This window comes from Epinephelus fuscoguttatus, linkage group LG2 (genome assembly GCF_011397635.1).
Source record: "Epinephelus fuscoguttatus linkage group LG2, E.fuscoguttatus.final_Chr_v1".
NCBI lineage: Eukaryota > Metazoa > Chordata > Actinopteri > Perciformes > Serranidae > Epinephelus > Epinephelus fuscoguttatus.
In genome coordinates, this window is record NC_064753.1 from 17,076,309 (window position 1) to 17,096,188 (window position 19,880).

General features: G+C 40.0%; 1 protein-coding gene across 2 annotated transcripts; it reads left to right on the plus strand.

Moving 5' to 3' along the window:
• The first annotated feature begins 592 nt into the window (after positions 1–592).
• ube2q1 (ubiquitin-conjugating enzyme E2Q family member 1) lies at positions 593–17,588 on the plus strand. 2 transcript variants are annotated; one of them, XM_049600194.1, is made up of 14 exons: positions 593–1,005; positions 1,109–1,292; positions 1,693–1,797; positions 3,665–3,787; positions 4,141–4,194; positions 4,690–4,830; positions 5,377–5,461; positions 7,428–7,488; positions 7,568–7,658; positions 7,755–7,813; positions 7,943–7,991; positions 8,131–8,226; positions 11,063–11,129; positions 14,283–17,588. In XM_049600194.1, the coding sequence occupies exons 2-14, from the start codon at positions 1,134–1,136 to the stop codon at positions 14,312–14,314; spliced, it is 1,122 nt and encodes a 373-aa protein (XP_049456151.1). In that variant the 5' UTR covers positions 593–1,005; positions 1,109–1,133; the 3' UTR covers positions 14,315–17,588. The 2 variants fall into 2 exon arrangements, with proteins under 2 accessions (XP_049456151.1, XP_049456143.1); XM_049600186.1 differs by having other exon boundaries at positions 593–1,292.
• Positions 17,589–19,880: the final 2,292 nt, after the last annotated feature.

Consider the following 19,880-nt stretch of genomic DNA (forward strand, 5'->3'; position numbering starts at 1 on the left):
CAACATCTTTCCCAATTTACTGTCTATGGAGCTGCTCCTGATTTTACACTCTATGACATCACAAGTTTGAGTTTCAGCACTCTAGCTGTTGGATCTAGGAGACAGCTGTTCATTGTTACAATTATTTTTGGACTGTCTTAGACTAAAGAAATAACCTATGAAATTTGAAAATGGGCATATTTCCCCTTTGAAATTAATGTGTTTGATTATGTTGTGATATTATTGTACACTAATGCAGAGTTACATGTAACTGACACTGCATTAAACACACTTTTCATGGGAACCTAGTCTAAATAATTCCAGCCATTTTTTTTTGATACCAAAGCAAAATGATTGACTCATAGGGGCCAATTTTATCTAAGTTCTGTGCACCAGTTTTACTCTGGTATGTAGGCTATTATGTAGGGCAGGAAATAGGTTCTTTTAACTGACAAAAAAAAAAATAATAAAATCACATTGAAGCTACTGTCCCGTTTATGTGTTTGACCAAATGATTCACTGTTGTAAACTTTTCTTTATTTTCTTACCCTTAAATAAATTGAGGACGCGCTGAATGCTGGGATTCTGCGGGAACGGGGAGGTTGCAGAACGCCATCTTTAAACCCCACAAGAGGCCAGCCACAGTTGTACACCGGGATGAAAAACACTATCCCTACAGCGGGATATAAGTTCAGATCGTGGAGATGGTGTGATTGTTCCCCGGTTAAGTAAACAATGAGGAACTGCACGAGGGGACTGTGAGGAGATGGTCACGGGACACCGCGAGAGCCTTAAACTGTTGTTACCATAGGCAGACAACAACAATAGACGGAAAGACAACAACAACGGACTAGCTGGCTAACTCGCTCGCTAGCATATTGCCAAGCTACTGCGCTGTTTTCAGATGCTAACTGAAAGCTAGCTAACGTTAGCTACTTCATCAGCAAATCTGTCCGGTTGCGCTGAAATTTGACCGGACGCTGTTTTATAGCTGGCACTGGGTATCCAGCTACACCTACTGGGACAGTCAGTCACTTCTCTGACACATTTTCTAAACAATTTTGTACATAAATTTCTGTTGTGGCTTTAGCTAGCTAAAAGCTAAGTCCCGACTTCTCCCCCTCCCCAGCGGCCCAGCCGGAGATGCGTGGAAGATGTCGGTGTCGGGGCTGAAGGCCGAACTGAAGTTTTTGGAGTCCATTTTTGATCCAAACCACGAACGCTTTAGGATCATTGACTGGAAGCCTGACGAGCTGAGCTGCCAGTTTAATGTAACTGGGGAAAAGCTGTTAATTATCCACTGCAATATAACGGTAAGGGGACATGAACACAACTGCCGGGATTTATCTACTTCCCTTGATGGTCGTTAGCGAGCTAAAGTTAGCTGGTTAACTTGCTAGCCAGGTAGCAGGCTACCTCAACAACGGTACAATCTGGTGCTATGCGGGACAGGTTTTGCGTAGTTTTATAAGCCAGTGTCAGTGGGAGCTACGCAGTCCTAATATGGGGATTAGTTGGTTTGATAATATGTCATTAAACTGTTGATAACCAGCCTTAGCTGTTTGCTAACGCTGCACCCAGAATGCTAATGACGCCTGATCAAATTTTACATTATTTACTGAATCTATGTTGAGCCCTGCGACACACAACTAAATAGGTCAAATGTATCGACGTTGTTAACAATCTGTTTTTGCTGTGTCTCACTGTCTGTAGGAATCTTATCCATCTACGCCGCCAATATGGTTTGTGGACTCTGATGACCCGAGCTTGGCGCAAGTTTTGGAGAGGTTGGAAGATGTGAGAAAAGGCAGCACCCTGGTAGTTATCCTTACTCTTGTTTTTCAGTGTGTGTCACTGAGGGAAACTTAACTATTTGTGCACACAAGGTGAAGATCTGCTGGCAATTTTAGTATTCATATTGAATGCTAACCTCAAACCCTTGATCCAAAACATGGTCTTGAACTCACATACTAGGTTTTAGGGAACTACTAGTGTGAATACTACAAAACAAAGGTTAACATGTGATGCAGTAGTTAGCTTCAGGTCAGCAAAAATAAACAATGACCAGATAATTTCCCCAGGTGATTTATTCCTAATTTATCCTGATCAAAAACAGAGCTGATGTAGCAGCTAAAACGTTGTCATATTATGTCTGAGGTATATGGCATATGGCTGAATGAAAAGACAACACTTTGGTTGACTAAACTGAGTTGTTTGCCAAAACAAGTATTGACCAGGCTGCCTCTCAGCAGGGGCATTTTCTTTGCATTACTGTGACATGATGCCAGTCTATTATGTTGAGCTTCACCAGGAGGCAGATATTTACGGTGTTAAATTATGATTTGGAGCCCCTCCTTTATTGTAGACTTTGAGTTGTTGAGCCAGCTATCATGCTATTATGTTTGTATTCTAGTCTACATTTCATATTTTTGTATCATTCTTGCCAGACTTTTGCTATGCTGAACTAGTTAAGAGAGTGTCCACTGCTGCAGGTTGAGTTTTTGCCATTTTGGTGTTACATCAACAAGATGTACACACAACTAGGAGCTCATTCCAATGTGTTTATGGGCTTTCAAGCATAAAGAAACAGCTTTCATGTGCTGAATTAATGTGTGTGACTTTGTACTCAGGGAATGAGTTGAACAAGTATAACTAGTAAGTACAATCAGGCAGGTTTTCAACAGACCAAATGGCTTTGGCATTAGATCATTGGGACAGCCTTTGTGGTCGAAATGTCTTATGACAAGCAGATACTTATATAATCCTACTTGTGTGGTGACATCCTGAGCTTAGTTAGCCTACTTATTCATGCTGCTCTGTTTGTAGGACACAAAATATGCTTTTTATAGAAGTGCTGTCAGTTTTTGAATCATAAGTTCTTTTGTTTGCAGTTTGCAACATAATTTAGTCCACATTCAGATAAGGAGTACAGCATTGTTAATGTGTGTTGGTTAAAGGACAAACCTTACATTCCTGTGGATAGATAAGATCAATCTGTTTTCTTACTGTCACACAGATGTTGTAGCAGCACCCTATATTTCAAGTGCACCAAATTTGCAAAGGCAGAGCACACAAGCTGATGGTACCTTAATGACTTTGTGGCATCACTCTTATTGTATGAGTACAAACACTGTCAGTGCTATTATGTTTCAATCTATACTTTGAAGTCATATGTGACAGTAATTGGGCTAAGTTTATTGCTACACTTATAGTTTGCAAGATTCCACATTGTTCCACAGTTGCAGTTTGAATGCCTTGCAACAAGCTTGAATAAGGTAATTGTCTCATGTCACACTTTGCTAGTTTTATATCCAGGAACCTGTCATATAAAAATGGTATATCTACAGTATATTATGTGAGTGGGCAACACTAAAGTATGAAAAATCTACTCACATAATACATACAATAAATAAATCAACAAAGGTTTTCTTGATCTGAAGTGAAAGTCAAAGGGCAGAGGGTGTTGTATTTTGTGCAGATTGCAAAGCCCCTTGAGGCAAATTTGTGATATTGTGCTATATAAATAAACTTTACTGAAATATACTTGATAATCCAAAATTGTTAATGCCTGCAGTAGTCTTTCTGTCATGTGTCTGCCACGTGGCATTGCTATGTAGCTGCACTTGTAATCTTGAATGATATCTAACTCTGTATCCCCTCCCCTTTGTGGTTTTGTCTTTTCTAGCTTTTGCAGCAGCTGAAGAAACTCATTTGTGACCTTTGTCGGCTGTACAACCTTCCCCAACATCCAGATGTGGAGATGCTGGACCAGCCCCTTCCTGCAGGCCCCGTGGGACAAGACCGAAAGGCAAGGCTGCCTAGTTAGCTCTTGTGAAATACCTCTGCATGGTCTGTACTGGCATGGCCAGTATTTGATTACTTCTAACAAGACATGCCTATTTAAATAAGGATGTTTTATTGTGCACTTCCAAGCCACTTTTGCTCAGTAATGAAATAACAGCTTAGATTACAGAGGGCCTTGGTAATTTGTGTGAAGTTGTTCTCTAAGCTGATCAATAGACTCTTCCTGTGGTTATGGTCAGTAAAAGGTGGTCTTATAAAAAATAAATAGACCAATCAGCTCAGGCAGTATCTTTCAGGCCACGTTATTCAGTTGGACTTAATGCCTTGTTTATGGTATGTGTGTTTGTGTGTGTATAGCATGGGACAGAGGAGGTCACATCTGAAGAAGAAGAGGAGGAGGAGATGGGAGAGGTAAGTTATCATTTTTGTCTAAACACCTAATATATTGCTCTAACAAGGCTGTGCTAGATGCTCAGTAACATGACACATATAATTTCCTCCCATATTAGTCACACATGATTTGAAAGATGAATGTTTAAGCTGTTGGTATTGCATGGTGATATGGTATGTGGTTTAGAAAAGTATATCTTTCAATAAAGATGCCAATGTTTAAATACCTTTTGATTGGTATGGCTGTCCTCATCCTCCCCCAATACATAAACATGATTATTATTATTATTATTATTATTATTATTATTATTATTATCATTTTTAAGTTTGATTTGATTTGGATCTCGTCATCCTGGATATTGGCAAGCTAATGTTAATATGTCTTTGTTACAGTGTTATTCTAGTCATCATGGAAGTTTTGTCACATCTCTTTTGAGCTTGTGAGCTCTTTTTTATGTTGCATATATTGCTGAAGAAAAATTTAAAATGTCTAAAATATCAAATATGAACCAACAGGACATAGAGGATCTGGACCACTATGAAATGAAAGAGGAGGAGCCTGTAGATGGTAAGAAATCTGAGGATGATGGCATCGAGAAGGAGAATCTGGCCATCCTGGAGAAGATCCGAAAGAATCAGAGGCAGGACCACTTAAATGTAAGTCTTTATTCTGTTGAGAACATACAGTATATTTTTGGGTGCTTAGGATCTTATGGTCGATAACATATTTTACCTAGGAGATTTTGAAGAGGAAAGTTAAGAAACATGGCAGTGATGCGACATTTTGTACACACAGTATATCTGACTGGAGGTTTCTCGTAGCAACTGCGCCTCAATGCAGCATAAACTTATGAGGAGATTTGTTTTTCCTCTGAGAAATGGTTCTCAGTTTGCTCATCATTTTGTTCAGTGGGTCAGCTGTGGAGCTGTCTTGGTACGTGAAGTGTGTCTGAAATACAATTATATCTTTGCTATGGACCCGGTGCACTAATTTTACCTGTTTTATATATAGATTTTTTGAGGATCAGTGAAAGATTCTCTCCAGGGGCGTATTGATATAAATATTGATGTCTCATGGAATAAGGCTTTACCTTTGATGTTGGCCAACATTAAGTACATATGACAGCTTTACCCTCATGGTGAATTGCAAAGCATTGTGTCCTTTGTCTTTATTTTTCCTGTTGTTGTTTTGAATTGTTGCAGGGAGCTGTGTCTGGTTCAGTGCAAGCCTCTGACCGCCTGATGAAGGAGCTTAGAGAGATCTACAGGTCTCAGAGTTACAAGACAGGTATGCACTCTGCACAGTGGTCTGCTCTTTGTTGATCTGAGTGAAAAGATACCATGCAAACAACACTACCAAAAAATGAGCATACCTTCAAACCCTCACCAGGGCTGTAACAATCATGCAATTGTAGTTGTCACACAAAAAAATGCATTTTATGCCTCACACCCCAACTAGAATCCATGTTGTTAATTTTAGTGGCTGCTCATTAACATGATGCGATTGTTGGCAAAATAGTGTCAATCTCTGTCAGTTAAACAGTTTGCTGAAATAATGTTTCACCTCTCGCTGTGCTACACATATCTTTATTTTATTTTTTTTTTTAAAGTTTTAAAACTCTTGTATAGGCCTACCTAATGTAAAGGAAAAGTGGTTCAAAACTTAATGTAAAAGGAAGTTTGAGTTTATTGCATCTGGTAAACACAAAGCTATTGTTTACTGTTCCAGACTGTGGTCAGGAGGCAAGGGAGGGGGGATTGTTTTGCCTGCAGGGCCACAGTTGATGCTCACTTTGGGGCTAACCCCCTTTATCCAGCAGTTATGAAGTAAGATACAGGAACTTTCTTGCTTACTGAGAAGCTGAAATGTTAATTCAGAGACAAAGTGATACCTAAATCATTAATTTACTACAACGCAGCTTTACTGTTAATGTCCTCTCTGCTTTGACAGCCAACATTTGTCACTCTCTCGACCACACACCGCTCCTGAAAGAGCCCAATCTAGCCTATAACGTAATGTTTCATCCAAACATCTTAATGTGGATTATATCATTAGTGGTTTGAAAGGGCTGAACTGCACCTTAAAAACCTTTGTTTGTCTTCTTCTGTTGTGCAGTAGTCAGGGACAAAATAAAGTGCAGAAAGGGAGGTCTTCGTGCATTGGTTTTTCAAATTTTTGCACTGATAAAAGTCCAACATGGATTACGTTTGCACTTTTTAACTCTTTGCACTGCAGCCCTGTAATATATCATATGGAAGCAATTAAAAATAATTCAGACTAGTTACTCTAATCTGAATTTATTTTTGTTCTCTGTGTGTGAGTCCTCCCTCGCCTCACCATACAATTATCTTATAATAAAATCTGGATGGACGTGACAATGACGAGCATAACTTTCCCCAAAGCTGTCAGACACAATCTTGCACCCGTAGGGGAGACTCTCTACTATAAATCAAGAGGGCTGTTATCAGCACCTCTCTGTTATCATGTTACTTCGGAAAGCAACAAATATGGTCTCATATGAGGTGAAACTGAAGAATCTGCCCAACAGCTCTTTCTTTCCATGTCTTGTCCCTGACATTTGAACCTTGTGCTTGGGTTGCGCGTCTACCAAGCTGATGCAAAAATTCGCTTTTTATCTGTTGCCACCTTTGTAACATTGGCTTTAAATTCTCTTGATTGTAGAATCCAATGATAATGTGAAATGATTGCGGTTAGATTAAATAAACAGGCCCACCCTTCACACACAGTAATGCACTGGATGGGATAGATGAGCATTGGTGAACATGAACAGTTGAGTGTGAATGTAGTTCTGCAGAATTCAATAGGCACTTCACTTTTAATGACTTGTCCATATGAAGTCATTGTCACACTTGTGGGTGTGGTGGCAGTACTGTAGGTTACTACACCCTTTACTGTGACTTGCAACCGTCTCTTGTGTGTTTTTAGTTATAGCTAAAAGCACATTAACACACTTTCCACCGCAGTTTAACTGAGAAAAATGTCATTCCTTGAGAAATTAGCAAAAATCCTTTATAAAGTCCTTCATTCTGCATAAATTCTCCAAGTAATAGCTGCAGAATTAATGGATAGTTCTGTGAGAGTGGAGGTACCAGTTAAAATACAGATGATGCATTGCCTTACTGCTTAACCTCTCAGTTTAAAAATGTAAAGGGAGATTAAATCATTGCAGTTTAAACTAGACCTTGCACTGAGAAACATCTGAGAGCTCATGTTTAATCAATTTGTTTTGCAGGCATCTATTCAGTCGAGCTTGTTAACGACAGCCTGTATGAGTGGCACGTTAAATTAAGGACGTAAGTAACTTGAGTCACGCATTATGTTTCTCCATGTCAGCATAAGCACGGACTGACTGCATAATTTGATGACCAACAGGGTGGATCCAGATAGCCCCTTACACAGTGATCTACAAGTCCTAAAGGAAAAGGAAGGAATGGACTACATTTTACTAAACTTCTCATATAAAGTGAGTAAATTTGACTCTACATTAATGAAAAATGAAATACCATTTGGAGTCTTTGAAGTCTGTAAATGAACAATTTTTGCTGGTCCTGCTCTACAGGATAATTTCCCCTTTGATCCACCGTTTGTGCGGGTGGTTTCGCCTGTGCTTTCTGGAGGGTGAGTGTATTTAGCTGGTTCACTTCTTTATCAATTTCTAAGTTGAGGCTGAGTCTTCTTTGCAGGATGACTTCATTGTGTTTTTCTGGCACCTTTTTCTCTGATCATTTTTTTCTGTCCTTTCTGTAGTTACGTCCTTGGTGGAGGTGCCCTGTGCATGGAGCTTCTCACCAAACAGGTTTGTGAAATGCTTTTTAAAAGCCATAAATAAATGTGAATTTCCATTGAATGATATCAAATATAACTCTGGATTGTATTTGCATATGTTTTACATTTTCAAAATCTGCTTTCGTTGATACTGGGTTTTCTGATCGCAGGGTTGGAGCAGTGCCTATTCCATTGAGTCTGTCATCATGCAGATCAATGCTACTTTAGTCAAAGGAAAAGCCAGAGTGCAGTTTGGAGCCAATAAAGTAAGTGAGAAAGCGTTAGAGATTTCTTTTCAGCTCAGGAAGTGCCCTGTGATAATGTTCAGCTCACAAAATAAATGATGTGGACCACGGTGACAGTGCTTTGACACAGAGGCCTGGATCCCTGCCTCATGAGGCCCAGACACACCAAAACAACATTTCAGAACAAGCAGCGACAAAGGCCAACTGTTGCTTTGCCTGTTTCTCGGCCAAAAAGTTGCACATGAACACACCGCAAAGACTACAGCTGATGGCCAGCCAGCACATACGTTCTGTGCCTGCTTGAGAGATAAACACTCTCCACACCACCAGACGGCGGTAGTCTGTAATCATCATTCAAAGAGGGAAACCGGAAGACTGTCATGACGCATGTTAGCCAGTCTGCACAAAGAACAAAGCATGCGCCAGTGAACAGTGACACGAACCACCACTAAAAGTTTTTGCTATAGCTCAATGGTAAAAAAAAAACAACTATCTTACCTTATTTAACAAGTTTGATTTGATCTCACACCCTCTTGACTTTAGCTGTTTGTTTACTTTCCTCACTTCCATTTCTCTTCCTGTGCCCTGAGCTAAACTGCTAATAAGATTGATTTCATTCTCTGACGGGCTCCATCATCTCTGACACAGATCCAACATGCTGAATCAGCTGGAAAAAAGCCAACGAGGGCCAACAGTGCAGGTCACACCGCAAAGACTAGAGCAGCAAACAATTATCAACGGCCAACCATTGGCTTGGTGTGTCAGGGCCTCACCAATAGCCTGTTGTGCTGTGTAAGAATCTCAAGTTTCATCAGCCAAAGCTATTTGTGTGTTGTTTTTTAAATACAATTGGAGGAGCGTGGGAGGTGCAGCTTGTCACCATTGGCATGGCCGAGGTAGATGCTTATCTTTTTGTGCTGTCACTTGTACTTGTCATGCTCTCTTAATGAAACCTAATCTGGCAACAAGCTTCTCTCAGAGTTCGATAAGTTAAGTACCAAGGCAGCATAGATATTTAAGCCCCTCTGAGAAGCTCATAGACGCAAATCCCATTTTAGTGTGTCATGTTTTGATGTAGACTTAAATTAGATGATGTTTCTCACTTTTTTAGTTTCATGTGTTTGGCTTTCATCCTTTTTCAATCTGATAAATGCCGGGGAAGCCTAACGTGCAACTGGGATAAAGTTTATTAGGAAAACATACATGTTTTTTTTTCTCTTTACAATTTGATCTCTTCACTGTTTCAGTGCTAAGAAGTACTTTGATCAGCTGATTACTGAGTGTCTCTTACAACACCTACTGAAATTATTATTTTTTCCCTTGGAGAACCATTAGCAAATGGGTCACTGCTTATTTTTTTGGCTCTTATTGCATAATGTCAGCATTGTAATGAGCATGTGAGGTTATTTTCATGGGAGAGGAAGTTGTATTTTTGTCAACCGTAAAATTGGACCCCTAACAGTTTTCACTCGAGGCCTAACAGGACTTAAATGTTAGCGGTTGTTTTTCAGATGAAACATTTGTTTTGAGTGTCGTTTTTAAGGAAAATGTGTAAATTGTACAGCTGTATTATAGCTTTAATGGAATAGACTGGATGCGTTCTGGCAGAGTATAGAAAATAGGCTTAAGGCATAAAAGCACGCTTCATTTTGCAGTTTTGCGTGTATAGCTTGAGTGAAACACAAGCCTTTTACATGGTCTGTGTAAACAGCTGTATTGATACAAATAGGAGTGTATCGGTTTTAGACACACGTGAGAAGGACGACTGAGAAAATGCAGCTCAACACCTCCTGTGTAGGTAAGCCGTTACCCTAGTTATTGTCTGAAACTTTAAGCCCTCTTGGCCAAAAATTAGGTTTTTCCTGGCAGCTACCCTACCCCCAAGCTGACACAAATCTACAGAGCCATGTTTCTATATTAACAGACAGTGACACCTGTTGACCAGTGGCACCAAAATACCGAAAACGAGGAATATGTGGCTCATAATTTGTGGTATGCGAAGAATGTTGTGCAGCGGCCAATAAGATAGTAAAGAGTTTTCAGAGACCATGCATTAACCAGTGAGGGCATAGTGGATTTTTGTTTATATAATAGCCCTTTGAGACACAGTGCAACAGTGGCACCACTGCGCTCCGATACCTAGTCGCATCGTGCCTTTGCAAAAGTACTAAACCCTGTGACATTAAGAAATTACAGCATTTCAGTTCTGTGTCAGGTCAGCACTGCGTTGAGTTTTTATTTTTCTCTGATTACACTCTGTCGAATTTTCCTGTAACATGTTCTTGTAATGGTTGAACTTTTTGAGAACGATTTTCACTGGATTGTTGGCAGCTGAGCAATTTTAGCAGTCAGCCATGTTTTTTAATCTGACAAAGGTCTTAACGTAACCAGAATTCGTGGCTAATTAGTCCACCCTAAGATAGTCAAGAACTAGATAGCATTGTGCAGTGGATGAACTTAGGCTATCAGTTTTATCAAAGCCATAGTGTGGAGCTGTAAACATTGCTACAGTCTTGATGAAGTGAACCTCTGTCATATAGATTTGTACAAAGTCTTTGTAATTCTGTGCAGTCGCTAAATGCAAAGCCATGCTGAGCCAGGTCTTTTGTGAATGGTGATAAGCAGGTGTGTGTGAAAGCAGTCTGGTATGAAGGTATGAATGGTCAAACAAGGGCAGTATGCATGATCTCTATACACTGGGTTTTATTCTTGAAATTGAAAATGGTGTGATAAGCTTTTTTTTTTTTTTTTTTTTTGCGTGTAGAAAACAGCTGCCATTGCTGTTTCCTGCTCTGTATTGTCATCATAAACCCAGTGCACCCTCTAAGGTTGACTTCATTTTCATCTTTTAATGCAGAACCAGTACAATCTTGCCAGAGCACAGCAGTCCTACAAATCCCTGGTTCAGATCCACGAAAAGAACGGTGAGTGTTTTTGTCTCCAGTTTCATACAGAGTGCATTACTGACCTTGTTTACTGAAACTAAATCCCTCCCATGCATCAAAGCTGGGGGACATGAGTGCTTGTACTGCTGTGTATGAACCAAACATGGATAACACTTACATGCATGTCATCCAAAATATTATTCTCAGTTTGTATAACTGGTAGAGTAGCTTGCAGCAGCAATACATGAACTGTGAGCACCACAAGCTTGTGATTCACTGTCATTCATTCACTCTAGATTCAAACTTAAACAATAGCCATGTCACTTTGGCTGTGCTGTCAACATAAGTCTGTTTAAGACTGTTACTGGCAACTCATTTAATATCTTACATTTACCATTATTTACACTTACAGTAAAATATCTGACTGACCTAACAGTGAGGCACAGCTAATTTTGGGGGTCTGATTGAAGCCTGTTTGAGCCTAAAACCAAACAGACATCAGCTAGTGTCTGGCAAGCTTTTGTTACAGCAGATACTCAGGTTTCTAAATCTCAAGTTTGCTGCTAAAAATGCCCTTGTAAAAGAGAGACAGAAGGATCTGCTGGAAAGCATCATGTCTCATTGGTGAGATAAATGCTTTTGTACATGACTGTTGACAAATGGATTTAGTAAAATACAGAACAATGACAGACAAATGTAGACAAACCTAATCAGATCGTTTGCCTTCAGCTAAGAATTTGGAGTTCAGGAGTGTGTAACATAGTGCTTTAGTGCTACTGTTATTAAATGTGTAATTTCTGATGTCTATTAAGCTTCTTTACAGCAGTTTAATGCGAATTTATCATTAACTGAAATACAAAGTGTAGAAGTGTTGGTTATACAGTATTGTCAGACAAGAAGTGCAAAGGTGATTTATGTAACTTTCCGTTAATCAAATGCAGTGAAATTTAAAATGTCATGTTGATGTCCAACAATAAAGGGTCAAACATTAATTTATAGACATAGCACCTGTCAATATATGAACTGAGTGCTTTGTGACTTAAATCATTATAATTGATATTCGGCTGTTTACAAGCTGAGCAGAATAAAATAGTGATATGCTCCGGCAAATGGTATCAATATGCAGATTAATATAGAATTGACAATAGAATCAATAAGAAAAGAATCAACATTCACATTTGAAAGTTGGGCTAATTTTATGGAGAAACAGCCCTGGTTAATCTGTTGTTGACCATTAATGCAAATTTTTGTTGTTCTCCTTGACCTCTTTTAAAACACCATGCTGCAATTTAAAACCAGGCGTGTAGGTGAAAATATGTAAATGAGCTGAAAGCTTTTTTTTTTTTTTTTTAATTCATAAAAATATGTGCCCTGGGCCTGTTTTGGTCAGACATGGTTAGAAACTCAGGCACAAGTCGATGAGGCAGAAAAAACAATGCCCATGCAAAGCAAATATTTAATTGCAACACTTTTTATTTGTTGCACTCAATAGATACATTCCTCTCAGTTTCTTTTCACAAATTTGTCAACATCCCTGTTAATGAGCACTTTTTGAGTGCTTTTCCAAAATAATCCATCCTCATGCCAGGTGTGGCATACTAAGATGCTGATAAACAGCTTCATTACTACACAGGTTTGCCTTGGGGTCGTCACAACAAAAGGCTGCTCTTAAATGTGCAGTTTGATCACACACACACACACAGATGTCCCAAGTTAAAAAGGAGTGTGCCATTGGTATGATGACTGCAGGAATGTCCACCAGAGCTGTTGCCTGTGAACTGAATGTTTATTTCACTATCATAAGCTGTCTCCAGTGTCATTTTCCTGAATTTGGCAGTACATCCATCAACATCTGTGGCATTGCATTGTGAAGTACAACTGAACATTTCAGAGTGGCCTTTTATTGTGAGCATCCCAAGGTACGACTTTGTAGTGATGATGCTGTTTATCAGCATCTTGAAATGCCACACCTGTCAGGTGGATGGATTAAATTTGAGAGAAATGTATCTGTTAAGTGCATTTAAAAAGTTGTGGATCTGTAACTGAAACCTGTGAAAAATGGGAGCAAAAGTATTGTGTTTAAATTTTTGTTCAGTATACAGTAACCTGATGCTTTTGTGGGTGGAGAGCTCAGAGGTGTACTATGAAGCAAGTGTGTGTATGTGTGTGTCCCCATAAAAGGGGGTATTTGGTGTGTCTTCTGCCACACAAAATGGACCAAACACATGCTGTAGAGATGCACCGATCCAGCTTTTTCAGTTTCGATACCGATCCCGATGCTGTGGCTTTGAGTATCAGCCGATACCCGATACCGATCCGATACCATGGTTGACCTAAAAAGCTATATACCTTTACATGTAGAACAGAAAAGACTAGAGGCATCGGGCATTGATGACAACGCAGTTCTTTCCTAAGATAAAATGAAACAAGATCAAACAGATTAATGCAATGATGAACTATTTATTTTTAACAAAAATAAACAATTTTGCAACAGCACTTGAAATAGTGTGAAATACCTCCACACAGCAGATTGTCTCCTTCGCTCCATGAAGTATGACGTAGCTCACATCGCAAAAGATTTAAAGAGAAAGGATCGTCTCAAGTATAGGTTGCATTTTCCAATACGCGATCCATCTATTTTGCTGATATTGGGGCCGATATGCGATCCGGATATCGGATCGGTGCATCCCTAACATGCTGGATACTTCAGTTAAGACAGGTCATTTTGATGTATTGCTATAAAGAAAAAAAAGAGCTATTACATCAACACTGTCAACTGCAAAAAAGGCAAGAGAGAAGAATGCTGGCAGAAAATTAAGTTAACATATATATATATTACCACTTTATTTCTATTCCATATCACTTACAGAGTCAGTCTCTAAACATTCCCTCCCTCTCACAACCTTTTGACAATGCTAGCCTCAGAGTCCATGGATTTTTGCAAGAACAATGACGCTACTTCCAAAGCAGTTTATCCATGAAAGGGTGGCATTCATTATAGCTGATTTCAATCTGAGACTCTGAACACACCATAATAACAAAGCACAAGTTACCATGGTGACCAGCCAGGTTTGGCTCAACCTACCTCGCTAACCCATAAATCTCGCTTTGTCATACTTCACTGTATTGACTGCAGATTGTTGTTTTTGTTTACTGTGTAGTCATTCTTTATTGTGTGTTTTTTTCCCCTAGGCTGGTACACACCCCCGAAGGAGGACGGCTAAAACAGACTCCTGCCTTTCCTGCACTGGGACCACATGTCTTTGATTTGTTTTTTTCCTTGCGACCAATACTTTTTTTTTTTTTTTTTTTTAATCCTGCAAACCATTTTGTTCTCTATATGAGAGTTTGAACTCCAAACCAAATTTCTCATTCAGTGCCCATCCAGAAACTACCACATAAACACACAGCCCCACCTGAAATTTACATCCAAGCTCATCGGCTACTCGCAAGGGTGTCTCCTCCTCAATATTTATCTCTCTGTACATCTGTTGGCTGATACAATCTCATTTTTTTTTTCCATTGCGACATTCATCCCATACTCCAGGAAAAATGGTGGACTAAATATCACGCGAGCTCACCCTTTGGTTTTTGGCGTTGAGCATGCCATGGTTACTTGCTGGCTGTGAGTTGAAAGGTGCAGCATGGCTTTATCCGCCAGCAGTGGCGGTCTGACGCTCGAGTCGCCAGACGCTGCCTCTCTGCCCACAGACTGGATCTGAGAATGGCATGTGACATTCCCTGATACGATACAGTGGTGGCTGTGAAGGACATTTAAATGCTGGTGTTGGAAGAACCACTACCTTTTCTCTCCATGGACGGCCTCTGTAATATTGTGCTCATGTATTATCTTTGTAATGCCAAGATCCCTCCTCTGGAATAACACGCTTCTGAGGCTAGCTTGCTTTCAAACCTCTTATCTTTTAAAGCTTGAAGCCCTGAGGTAGGGGAGGAAGATAAAGAGACTTCTGCAGCCTGGGTGGGGACAGACAGTAATGAAGAACAGCATCCTGCTGAGCTCCAAAGTTGGAGACCACTGTCATCATCACAACCAGCAACTCCCTGCAGGAGAGGTTTGGCTTGTCGTAGGCTGGCAACACAAGAAACATGACCAGGCAAAGCAGGGGCGTGTTTGGTTTGGATCACACTGTAATGTAGTTGATTTTAACTCCACATGTAAACATGTAAATTTGTATTTCTGCAAAAGGATTTAATTGTTTATAATGTAACCTTGTCTGGGTCTTTGGCTGGGCAAAGACTGTATTACTATATACCCTTGACTATTAACAGCAGGGGCACTGCAACTTCTCAAGACCCATTTAGAATAAGAAAAAGTTGCTTCATGGATACTCTTGCTGAAGGAAACAAAAGTACACCGTGATCTTAAGCTTAATGACTACTGCGGTTTTGTTTTTTTTGTTTTGTTTTTTAAATATTGATTTGTAATCCTCATGTTATTGGCGACATCGACAGTACCATTCCCCCTTATTTTATGGCACCTCTTAACTACAATGTCCGTAACAATAATGGCATAGACACAGCTGTTTCCAGCTGCATTCCAGAGGTTTGGCTATTCATATCTAATCACTCAAACCGGATGAACCTCAGTAAGGCTATGCAGTGAAGACACCGTCTCGTGGAGTTTTGTTGTACTGAAGAAAAATTAGTCTTAACAGCTTAACAGTGTAGTTACCTGCTTAGTTCTTGTAGCTGGTTCACATCCTGAGCACTTTGCCAATCCTGCAGTTGTTACAGTCTGGAGAAAAAGTGACCTTTTTACCTTCTGACTTTTCCTTGACCTCATGGCTGGTTTTTTAAACTCAGCCAGAGTTTCAAATTCACAGCAATAGTCTCGACCACATACCTTCTGGCTTCACACCTGGGAAGATCGACTGGAGTCTGTTCGATTTCCAGAATATTTGTGTAGGTTTGATAAATATTTGTTCAGATTTGCCACAGGAGGGACCCAGCTCTTCCCATTTCCACCTCTCTGGTTACTATTCATAACCACTCTCAGCACTGCTGTACCCCTCAGCGTGCTGGGTCTTTGATGTAATGTGAATAATATGCAGAAAACTGTGTGGAGCATTCCAATTAATGCAGTTACACGTTTGTTGTGGGTGTTCTATTGTGTGGTTACTTGCATTGTTTTAAGTATATTGTCCTGAAAACCAGCATAGAAAGCTTAGTTATGCTAATTCATACAGTCATTCCTCATGTTTAAGTTGAGTTAGAGTTTTCTCAGTGATACTAACCTCAGTCACAACACCGATATTTTCCAAACATGTAGAGATGGGTTCGAAACATGTTCATATTCAGCACGTCTGACGTGTTTGGACTTGCAGGATATGTGTAACAAGCGTCACCCTCCTTTTCTTGTCTGACCACAAGTAAAATCCTAACAAGACTATGGATCATTGGCATGGTTGTTAGCTGTTGTGATGCCATTGGTATTGTGCTAATCACTTCATTCTGGTCACTTTGTCAAGTCCACCCCTGCATTCTCTGGAGAAGCAAACTCAGGAATACATACTGCACACTCGACTTTGCTAAGGATTGCTTCAGAATACCGTCATCAAATGCAAGATTGAATGTGTCGATCTTTTTTTCCTTCCTTTTTTTATTTTTTTGGGCCATTTTAAAATGACGCCCCAAGTTTTACCAATAGGCATCGCGGTGTGTTTTGCTGTTGAATTGCACACACTTAGGTTTTCTGAATACTGTTGAGGTTGATAAATAATTATTAAGCAAGTTTTTTGGAATGATCAGATTTGTGGAGCCGTGATTTGCTCCCACCCTCAGATTAACCTGCGCTTGATGAGGGGTTCAGAACACATCTACCCTGTCTCTTTGATATTGCTGTATTTTGCATGTCAATATATCAATGGGTGTTTTTCCCCAAGCTACTGAAGGCAACGAGTGGTTGAGTAGGGTGGTAAAAAGACTAGATGTATCCGTTTTTCATTGTTTATTTAACTTGTGGTTTCCTACATCAGCGCACAGGATAATTCCCCCCTGTGCGCCGCTTCCTGAACCGGGTCAGATACTACGAGAGACGCATGGACTTACAAGACATCCTACCTGCTTGAATTACCTTTAAAGACGCCCAACAAAAAAGTAGCAGAAAAGTAGTTCAGATTTGTGTGCCATCAGAACAATTGTAAGCCCACATCTTTAACCTGACCTTTGGAATAATGGTGTACTCAAGTCTGTTGTGCACTTAATAACAGCTTCTCTCACACCAACTCCTGTTGTCTGACTAACAAAAAAAAACCCTTCTCTGCTTTGGCGAGCGACGTATTGGTCTGAGGTCTGAATTAGCCTGATTCTGGGTTCTTTCCCTTGCTTCATTAACTGCAGTGGCCGGGTTATAAAGTTATGCACTGTTAGCATGCTTTGGTTTGGTTTCATTTTTTTTCCATTGCAAGGGTGATTTTGACCATGTAAAGTAATTTGTAAACTTGCATCAAGTTTATAAATAAAGAATTTTATGAAATATCTCCGTATTCTGTTTATCAGTAGGAAAAACTGCTTGTTTCCTGTAAGAGTCATCTATCCAAAATCTCGCTGCAAGGGCTGGGCAATATATCGATTTTACATCTATCACGATGAGACTAGATTTCATCTTAGATTTTGGATATCAAAATACCGTGTTGTCTTTTCCTGGTTTTAAAGGCTGCGTTACAGTACAGTGGTGTTATTTTCTGTACTAACCTGACTGTTTAAGCTGTTGTTGTATTATTTGCCTTTACCCTTTTGGTCATTATATCCACATTACAGATTATTATTTATCCGAAATTAGCCATCAATAGTCGACCGTACAATCGGTATAATACCGATATCAAGGTACTTGGTAAAATGTATTGTAACTAGATTGTGTCCGTATCGCCCAGCCCTACTCCCTGCTATTGAATAAAGAAAAGAATGTAAAGAAAGCATTGATTGGCTGAGGTTAAACCGGATCTTGAGTTACAGCAAAATTCAACTTCATGCATTACATAGCCTACCAACATATAATTTAATAGAGCACTGTAACACAGCTGTTGCAAGTAGATCCCGGTTCTCTTGGTTATGCATTTCTTGTGTTTTCCAGTAGATGGTGTTCTTTGCTAAAACATTCAGGTGTCCTAATCCAGAGCTGCTGTCAACATCCAGGGAGACAACCACCTCTGTCCTTTTTGCCTCAGGAGATGAGGTAGTGTGCTTAAGGGCAGTGGCCCTCAGGTTTGTCTCTGACGCACATTGCTGTAGCTGTTGTTGACCTAACTGTGTGCATGTAAGGGCCTCCATTGCTCCAAGTATTCGAGCTACTGACTAATTAAAACCAAAACATTACAACCCAGGCATGCTGGTTTAATTCAATTCACTTGAACAGCCATGCAGCAAAGCAGATGTGGTTTGTTTCCCATGGGTGGCGGCACAGCTCTGCTAACATTTTCACACATTCACAGTGTTTAATAACAGGACATCGGGGCGTTGTTTCAGCAGAAGCCAAGGTAAGGCAATGTGACATGATGTTAGGGAGCTACTGTGGTATTGAGTGTTTTAACAGACATATAGTGCTCCCTCACATTCATGTGTAATACACAACTCAGACAGAGCCCTTAAAACGTCTTTCAGTCAGGGCTTTTCACAAAGACATGGAGTAGCCAGCACATGAGATGAAGCAGCAAAAAATTATGCTGTAAGAGCCAAAATTATGAATTAGCCTATTTGAGTGTAAGCATGTAGCGAATTATTACAAAAAGAATAAGGCCTCTTGTGTGTTTTAGCCCAGTCTGTAAATAGCTATTATTATTAACCATGCCTATTTCTGACTTATAAGAGCTTTTGCAATTAAGAATCATTCAACATTGTTTATCATTTTTAAATTATTCATTGATGCCTTCCCTCACTGTATGGTTTATCAGGACATGCAACAATTATGGTTAATGCATGTTTTACTAGAAATATAAATGCACTCTCAATCTAGCCCATGTACTGGTTTTAAATTTAATTACCGGTATTCATAAAACTTACTGGCACGGTGATGCAGTGGTTAGCATTATTGCTTCACTGCAAGAGGGTTCCTGGTTCAAACCTGGGGTGGAGGGTTCGAACCCCGGTTAGGGGAGCCCCTCTGCACAGAGTTTGTATGTTCTCCCTGTGTCACCATGGGTTTTCTCCGAGTACTCCAGCTTCCTCCCACAGTCCAAAAACATGCAGGTTAATTGGTGACTCTAAATTGCCTGTAGGTGTGAATGTGAGTGTGAATGGTTGTCTGTCTCTATCAGCCCTGGGATAGTCTGGTGACGTGTCCAGGGTGTACCCTGCCTCTCACCCAGTGTCAGCTGGGATAACCCCCAACAGGATAAGCCGTTATGGAAAATGAATGAATGAATATTCATAAAATATAGTAACTGATAAACTCCACACCAGTGGGCAGTACACACTATATATAATACAGAATATGGATGATATATACAGTAGGCTACATCAGATACCAACTTCAAACATCCAACAGCCAGCCCACAGCTGGTGCAGTTTGCCCAGAGGGCAGTGGACGGGTAAACAGCAGGTAGCAGTGAGTAAAAATCAGATTCTGAACCAGTGTGTCTGGGTGGGCAGTGATTTATAGCAGCTTCCTGAGGGTAAGCGCTGGAACAGGTGCTGTGCTGGGTGAGTGGGATGAGCAGAGTTTCTCCTCTTTAGTTTTTGTACAAATAGATTTTCTTTTGTCATTTCCTACAACTTATTCCAGGTTTGTTGGCTCTACCACTAGATGGTATTGGAGCACTCTTGTAACTCCAG

Coding starts and splice junctions, on each gene's coding strand:
- ube2q1 (XM_049600186.1), top strand. CDS start 1,134: ATGTCGGTGTCGGGGCTGAAGGCCGAACTGAAGTTTTTGGAGTCCATT. Junction 4,831..5,376: donor AGAGGCAGGACCACTTAAAT/GTAAGTCTTTAT, acceptor GAATTGTTGCAG/GGAGCTGTGTCTGGTTCAGT. Junction 11,130..14,282: donor TCAGATCCACGAAAAGAACG/GTGAGTGTTTTT, acceptor TTTTTCCCCTAG/GCTGGTACACACCCCCGAAG.